We start from the raw sequence: 8,194 nt of genomic DNA on the forward strand, positions 1-8,194 counted from the left end.
AAGGACCTGCTGGGTCCTGCAGAAGCCATGGGGGTGCCCAGGGGCTGGTGGGGCTGCCCCCAGGGAGGACAGGAACCATGAACATGAGCCCAGAGGCAAAGGCAGCCTCGCCGTGAGCCCGGTGACCCACCAGGAAGACTGGGCAGGCGGGAGACGCCGTAGCTGTGACCCCAGCTGGAGGGGCCACCCGGAATCCAGCAGGTGTGGGGAGACCCAGCTGGGCGAGCCAGCAATCCGCCAGGCCGAGCCCCGCAAGGCCGCCCGGAGCGGGGCCCTCGCGCGCCAGCCCCGGAGGCCTCCCGGCGGGGAGCGGCCTCCCCAGGCCGCTGAGGGCGCTGAGGGCGGGAGGGTTTTGGGCCGCAGGCCGGACGTGGCGAAGCAGCAGCGCGAAGCCGTGCGACCGCGGGAAAGCCTCCGTGCACAGCTCGCTCTTCACGCAGCACCCGCGCTCCCACAGCGGCGAGCCGCCCGGTGCGTGCCCGGAGCGCGGACGCGCCTCCCGCCGCAGCCCGTCCCCGACCCGGCGCCAGCGCGTCCACAGCGCCCAGGGAGCCCGGGCGGCCTGCCGTGGACAGACACGCGGGGAAGCGCAGGGCCCGAGGGCGGCGCGGACACGCCCACGGCAGCCCCGGGCCGAGCCCCAGACCGCAGCTCGCGCCCCGCTTTCGTGCAGCCGTCGGACGCCCACGGTCTTCACATTAACAACGGATTCTTACGAAAGGTTATTACGCAAATCGTTGTACTGTCCGGCCCCTCACATAAAGTTTGCGGGCTTCTGGTCCGTGTCCTTGCCCCCCGACACAGACTGGTCCGCTCCTTGGCAGCTCGCCCCGGGCCGTGGGGAGCGCGGGAGCAAGGGCAGGGTCGCGCAGCCCGTTCCCGTCGCAGTGCTCCGATCGCGGGGGCGGGGGTGGGTGGGCGGGGGTGGACTGTCCCCCAGGCCGTGGGAGCCAAGGCTCGTGAGCGGGAGGCCGGACTTGCTGTTGGGAATGTCGCTTGTGGGAGGAGCAGTCCTCCAGAATACCCGAAGTATCCCCCTGGAATGCGGAGCGAAAACTCTATTTCTCCTTCGAGATCATCCTTTTAAAATGTTTTAACTTTTACGTGTTTTTTATAATTAGAAATAAGTAATGCAGTATGTGGTGGGTGTTAAAACCGGATGCCAGTTGCCGTGAAAAAGCCTCAGCACACAGGATGCGTAGGGTGGGCTGGCAGGCTGCCCTTGGGGATTGACGGAGAGGCTCCAGAGGGGGCCGGGGCCTGGAGGGCATGGGGGAGGCCAGAGGCGGGAAGGGGGGTGGGCTGCAGGGTACTGAGGAAGCTTCTGGGGCGCGCCGCCTGTGCTCTCCCTTCCGCCCTCACTTGCATTCTGAAGCTCCTTTGGGGCCAGAAGAAGTAACTGTTCTGGCGGGGAGCGCGGCGGGTTCAGACGGCCTGGGCTCATTCCCTCCTGGCCCCACTGCTGACCACCAGCCAGGCCTGTCCTCTGTGGTCTTGACCCTCATCTTTTTCCTTAGGCTCTGCCTGTGTCTTGCAATAAAAGGGAACCATGAAGAGCCAGCAGGCTTTCTCCAAATTCTTTCTGCCCTCTGCCTGGTGAGCAGCAGTGTTCTCTCAGCGCAGCCCTGGAATGAGGAAGGTCAATGGAGCAGAGCCCGCCAACTGGCAATGAACTGGACGTCTGTGGTTTCCAGCCACAGAGATTGGTGCTGGTCTGTCAGCACAGAAGTAGGCAGGGTTATCCTGACCCAGTGAGGCATGTCACTTCCTTTTTCCATGTGCCAGCTCCGTCCTCAGGAAACCCCCACTTCCTCCTCAGCAAAGTAGTCTCTGTCTCTCAGGGTCCTTACTACTAGAAGAGGCGACAGACACAGCGAGGGGCTACAGACAGGCTGCATTAGTGGAGGGACAGACCACATGCATGGCTGGGGCTGCAGGCCAGTCGGTGTGACTCTGGCCCTCATCCCCTCCGCACCTGCCTCGCCCGACTGACACCTCTCCGCTCCTCCAGGCACTTGCCCGGTCTTGGGGGCCCAGGGCCTGGACCGTTGAAGTCAAGGGGACCACTGCCAAAGCAAGTGTGAGCAACAGGAACTCCTCGGCGCCGTCTGGGGCACAAAGAGGCTTGGAAGGACCGGGGGCAGCCCACAGGGTCAAGCGCTGCTTCAGCAACCCAGGGAATCCAGGTTTCCTGGTGGGGACCAGAACTTTGCAGTGACCAGGTCTCCCTGTCACCTTTCCACCTCTCATCTCTGCAGGGCCCTGTGTGGCCTCGGGCTCTAAAATGATGTAGGGGAACAGGGAGAGGAGCACTCCCCAGAAGGAAAGGCGTGCTCTTGCGGGAATGCATGAGGGAAGGGGTCCCGAGCAGAAGCAAACAATAGGCCCCCTAAGATGCACCCCAGAACCTACTGGAAAAGAAAAATAATGTGCTGCCCAGATGGAGTCACTGCTCTAGCCGGCAATCAAAGAGCCCTCTTCTGGCTCCTGGTTGTCAGAGCAGTTCATGCAAGACAGGAGGTGGACCCAAACCCATTTTTCCTATTCTATAAGCAAACTATTTTGTAGAAAATTTGGAAAACCGAGACAAATAGAAAGACATCACACTAGTTCTCACCACATGGCAGAAGTGAACTCTTCGAATTTGTTTATATCTATACAAATCCTTTCCTCCCAGACCTTCTTAGATGGTTTGCAAACACCAAATCCCTGGGTCTCCTAATGCCTTGCTGTGTGCTTCCTACACTGGGGCGTTCTCTCACGAAGCCACGGGACAGTCGCCGCCTCCAACTCTGCGTGTGTCCATGGCCGTCACTGCAGTGCTTCTCCACCCCCCCAGTCCAGCGGCCACGTGTCCTCACGGCTCCGCAGCGTGATCATTCTCCTCAAGGATGGTTTACTGGTTGCAAAAGGAAAAGAGCAACCACACAGTGGAAAACCCAGATGACATTTTGACCACGTGATCAAAATTATCCCCAGCCAGCGACGAGCCGATGGACATGGTGGACACCTCATTGCAGTATTCCCTGTGGAGATGTAGGACCAGTGTCCAGTGACGAGGAAAGGGAACGAGTGTGTGGACAGCACAGGTGGAGCTTTCCAGGCTGGGCAGCCAAAGCTGAGAGAGAGGCAGGAGCAGGCCTGGCATGTTCGGGGAATGACAACAGGTCCCACAGTTGGGAGCTGGAGAGGTGGTGGGGGAGGCGGTGGGGTGACAAGCCAGCGCCGGGCTGATCAGGGTGAGGGCGCACTGGGCACAGCAGACAGCACGGAGTTCCTAGCTTCTGGATAGCCAGTGTCCTCCATGTCCACCACTGATGGCCCAGCCCAGCTGTGATGATGCCCCTCTTCCTGCCCAGCATCACGGGCCACTCACCACTTGTGCTTCTGTTTGGTGAGTAGGGTTAAGGACACAGCACGGACACCAGAGTAAGAGACTTTTGTAGGAGAATCTTGTAGAGAGAATCACTGTCAGGGAGCAGGTGGACGTTTCAAGGGGCCCTCCGAGCTCTGGGGTTTCTGTAAGCATGTCCGAACGAGGAGGCTGAAGGGAGGCCACAGAAGTCACTGATAGGAAAAAGCACCTGGGGCACGGAGAGACAACTGTACGTGCCTTGGGGACATGCCGTTCAAGACCCAAGCCCCATGACGCATACCTGTCGCAGATGCTGTAAAGGTTTCTCGGCAGCGATGAAACATGAGAGCGTCCATTCTGTCGAGAAACCCAAGAATGCAGTGCATGTGGGAAAGCCTGCATCCCCAGCTAATGTGTGGAGAGACGCCAGAGAACTCCTACTAAGTCCCACCCTCAGGAACTGAATCCTGCCAACAACGAAGTGAGCTTGGGAGGAGATGCTCCCCCTTGGAGCCTCAGGAGAGACCCAGTCCCCACCCACACCTTCACCGTACCCTGGGAGAGACCCAAACACAGACGTGACTAGGCTGTGCCCAGACTCCTGACCCAAACAAACTGAGATCATAAAGGTAAGGAAGCTAAGAGGACATCATTTTTTAAAATTTTTTATTTATTTTTCAAGATTTTATTTATTTGAGAGCGTGAGAGAGAGAAAGCACGAGAGGGGGGAGGGTCAGAGGGACAAGCAGACTCCCCACTGAGCAGGGAGCCCGATTCGGGACTCGATCCTGGGACTCCAGGATCATGACCTGAGCCGAAGGCAGACGCTTAACCGACTGAGCCAACCAGGCGCCCAAGGGACATCATTTTTTAAAGGCTACATCTCTGCTGTCTTTCTGCTAGGCCCATGGTCCATATTTGCCTCTCAATAAGCCAAAGAAGCTCTGTTCCCACTCCAAGCGGGAAGCAGGAAAGTTAATCATTCTCTGAGTTCTGTCCTAGGCCCCCAACACCTGGTTAACACCTGAGAAGAGCCGGATCCCAACCATGTCCCAGGAAATGAGCTTCAAACCAACCTCGGCTGACGGTGGCATCCAACCCCTGCCTTTGATGATCTTTGATGATTTATGGAATAACACCTGTTGTTCACCCCGCACTCGCCTTTGGCAGGACCTTACCCTGGATTCCCCAAGGAGCAGTACCCGACCCCAAGTGACGATGACACTCACTCCCCCCACCCCCCAGTCTCCCAGATGCTGCGGCTGCTCTTCTCCTTCACTTACACCACTCCACACAGTGTTCCCACCTCTTCTGGCTCGCGTCTGATTTCGGTCTCGCACGCAGCCTAGAGCCCGCACGGCTGGTCCTCGGGGCCTCCCCCGGGTCCTCGGGCCCCTAAGTGGGCGGGCACTGAAAACCAGCGGTGCGGGAGCCCGGGCGCAGGTGGTGTCCCTGCAGCCGAGCGGGGGCCGCGCGCCGGGAGGGAGAGCCGCGAGGTGCGCGCGGCAGCAGGACCCGCCGGGAAGCGGGCAGCTGCGGGGCTCCCTCCCGGCGCGGACGCTCGCGGCCACTGTCCCTGAAGGAGGTTTCCCCACATCCCTCCCCCGGTCCCCTCTGCCCACGGTTCCCCGGATTCGGCCCACCTCCTCCCCCAGGGCGCCCTCACCTTTCTCCACCTGCACGGCCTTAGTCGGCTTGTTCGTTCATCCCGCGGCCCCTGACCCCACCCGGGCCTGGCTGGAGGCGAAGGAGGAAAGACTTGGGAGGGTCGCCGCTCTGGGAGGCCGGCGAGCCGGAGCGGGAACCGTCCGTGAAGACGCCGCGACCGGAGCGAGCGCCTGGAGCACCAGGTTGGGGAGCCGACCGGAGGAGCAGAGGAGTGCACAGCTCTCCCGCGGCCTAGAGCGTCACCGGAAGCGCCCGCGCCGCAGCCGCCTGGGCAGCCAGATGCACAGTCCTCCCGCAGCCTAGAGCGTCGCCGGAAGTGCCGTGCCCCGCGCTGGGGACCGCGGCGCTTCCGGCGAACGGCGGGACTGCAGGTGAGTGGTGGTGGCCTGCTGCGGGCCGTGCGGGAGCGGCAACGTGGGGCCCGGGTCTGGGCGCGGGTACGTGTGCTTATGCGGGGCTCTCGCTTCGAAAGAGCTGCACGTGCACCGTGGGGAGTGACAGCCTCAGGGGAGTCTCCCCCTGACCAGCGAGAAGGCCTTGGGGACAGTTCCCCCCCGACCCCGGTGTGACAGCCAGGGAACAGCCCCCCGGAGCGGTGTGACGGCCCCGGGACAGCCCTGTCCCCACCCGAGCCAGTGTGACGGTCTCAGGGGACCCCTGACCAGCGAGAAGGCCTTGGGGACAGTTCCCCCCCGACCCCGGTGTGACAGCCAGGGAACAGCCCCCGGAGCGGTGTGACCGCCCCGGCACAGCCTCCCCTGGTCACTGACGGTCGCCAGGGGTGCTTCATTCACTTTAACAGGCCCTGTTTTTTAGTTGAGACGATATGGTTTCCAGGGTTCGCTCTCAGACAAGTTGGAGGTGCAGTGTCCGCACAGGGAGCTCTCTGCCAACACCATGATCTCAGTGTCCGGTGGCTCCCCGCGGGTGAGACGGTGCCCGGAGGCTGTGGGTCCACCCGCTGCCCGCAGCCCCATCGGTCTCCCCGACCTCCTTGCCTGGAAGGTGTTACCATCCTGAAGAGTAAAAACTGATCTTCTACATGATCTTTCTTAATTGCAAATGAGGCGGGACAAATGAGGAACTTATGTTAAAAAATACACTGGCCACCTGTCAGCGTTCTTTTGTGGGTTACTTGGTGACTTTTACCAGTTTGTCATGTTTTCTCATTAACGTGTAGTGGTCTTTATGTTTTAAGGATGTGAATCCATGTTATAAACATACCACCAAGCCCCCCAGGTTTGTTTTTGTCTTTCATTTCTTTCTTTTTTACACTAAATTTCCTTGTGTAGTTAAATCTGTTAGACTTTACCTTTGGTGTTAAGCATAGCAAAATCATTCCTCAATCCAAAACTGCGTCACTCAAATAATTTTTTATTTTTTTGGTTTCATATTTTTATAATCAGATCTTCATAATTATCAAGAAAAATGTTACGTCCCTAGATGTGTCTCCAGACATTTGAGGCCTGACCAGGAATGTTGGGCTTGTTCATCACAGAGCAAGCCCACGACAGGCAGCTGGCAGGTGCTGCCACGCCCAGCTCTGTCCTCAGCCTGCCGGGGGGTGGGGGCAGGACTCAGGGCAGCCAGCATGGTCCAGATGACATTCCCAGGGGTACCGTCTGGAACACTAGTTACTGGTTTGTCTGTTCGGTCATGACTTTGATTTCTAGCGGCAGACACAGGCCCGTGGAGTCCCCAGGAGTGGCTCTGAGCTCACCCCCACCTTCCCTGTCACTTTCTCCCCTGTCTTCTTTCTTACTCAAGCAGGTGTCCCCACTCCTGGTGCTTCTGCAAGGCACAGCAAGGAGAGCCCCAGGCCTGGATCTCCAGACACCATGGACAGGGCTACCCTGATGGACACACACACAGGTGAGGGGTGGACAGCCACTGGGTTAGGGAGGAGGGGACAGCTTAGGAATCAGGCCTCCTGGAGCCCACCTGCCTGGCTGGTTGTTGAAGCTGAGGACTCCTATCCAGCTTACTGTTGTTGCTGTTACTTCCATGTGAGACAAGCAGTGCTCAGGACAAGGCCGCCTTCCCCTCACACGGACGCTCGCACTGCCTCAGGCTCTTCCACCATCATACTCTGATGCCGCATGTTCGGCAGCGGGAGCCTGGGTGGAGTATGGCCGTGGCTGCCAGGACATACTGCACACCCCCCCACACACACCTGCACCTGTTCTCCCTTGAAGTCAGAGAACCCCTGTGTCAGGTGATTCAGCTGCCCCGAGTCCACGAACAAACACTCATCCCTTCTTTGGGCCCTGCCGTGAAGCTGCCCTTCAAGTCCCGGACTTGCCTCTCCCTCCCTCCACTGACCTTAATCCTGGCAGATCTGGTCCAGACGGGGCTCTTCACAGTCCTGCAGTTTTGGACTAAGTAATAATTTTAGCAAATGTCAACATACACAGAGTGGTAGAAGAGAAACAGGTCACAACGAAACACACATTTTAAAGGGAATAAAGAGTGCCGTCTCTTGGTTGCTGGTCCCAAGCACATGTCAGGGGATCTGTGGCCTGAAAGCAGGATACAGGCGAGCGTGAGACCAGTGGGGGCCTGATGGGGCCCATGTACGTCAGTTGGGAGACCAGCATCTTTGCGAGGGGGCTGAGTTTCTTGGTTAGAAGCCAAGTTCTAACCTTTTAGGAAGACTTCCCTCCATCAGGGTTTCTCAGCCCTAGCATTGGACATTCTGGGATGGAAGACTCCTCGTTGTAAGGGTGTCCTGGGCATTCTAGAATATTCAGCATCCCCGGCCTCCACCCACAAGACGCCAGGACCACCCCTCCCAGTTGTGACAACCAAACCTGTTTTCCCACATAGCCAAATGTGCTGTGGGGGCAAAACTGCCCCAGTCGAGAACAAGGGCTCCATGTTTAGGGCTCCTCAGGGCGCCCTGGGAAGTTATCACTGAGAGGACCCCCCCACCCACACACACAGCGCTGCCTGCTGGTGCCTGGGATGGCCTCGGGAGGCAAGCAGTTCACAGGACCTGAAGCCTGACCCACCAGAACTGGAAAGGGTGTGTGTGCCCCTCTCCCATTTTAATTCTGAATAACTCTTGCTTCAGACCAGTGCCTATGAGTTGCTTGAACTTCTACGTCTACCACACCACAAGAGCAGACTGGGCCTCCCCAGAGGGCCTCCTGTTTCTTCTTTTTTTTTTTT

At 58.8% G+C, this 8,194-nt stretch overlaps 1 protein-coding gene and 1 long non-coding RNA gene across 2 annotated transcripts in view; one reads left to right on the forward strand and one right to left on the reverse strand.

The window, feature by feature from the left end:
• Positions 1-1,444: 1,444 nt before the first annotated feature.
• On the reverse strand, positions 1,445-5,254 carry LOC145721006 (uncharacterized). Its single transcript, XR_014144470.1, has 4 exons — positions 5,022-5,254; positions 3,657-3,712; positions 3,377-3,544; positions 1,445-2,899 (listed from the first exon to the last, which is right to left on the reverse strand). It is a non-coding gene; the product is annotated as an uncharacterized LOC145721006 (long non-coding RNA).
• A 12-nt stretch (positions 5,255-5,266) lies between these two features.
• The window catches only part of ZNF696 (zinc finger protein 696), a 5,245-nt gene continuing 2,317 nt past the window's right edge, over positions 5,267-8,194 (forward strand). The window contains exons 1-2 of the mRNA XM_006748235.3: positions 5,267-5,394; positions 6,794-6,895. Coding sequence (XP_006748298.2) covers positions 6,862-6,895 — 34 coding nt within the window. The 5' untranslated portion in view covers positions 5,267-5,394; positions 6,794-6,861. The remainder of the gene's footprint in view (positions 5,395-6,793; positions 6,896-8,194) is intronic.

This window comes from Leptonychotes weddellii, chromosome 4 (genome assembly GCF_054177405.1).
Source record: "Leptonychotes weddellii isolate Sample4059 chromosome 4, ASM5417740v2, whole genome shotgun sequence".
Classification (NCBI taxonomy): Eukaryota; Metazoa; Chordata; class Mammalia; order Carnivora; family Phocidae; genus Leptonychotes; species Leptonychotes weddellii.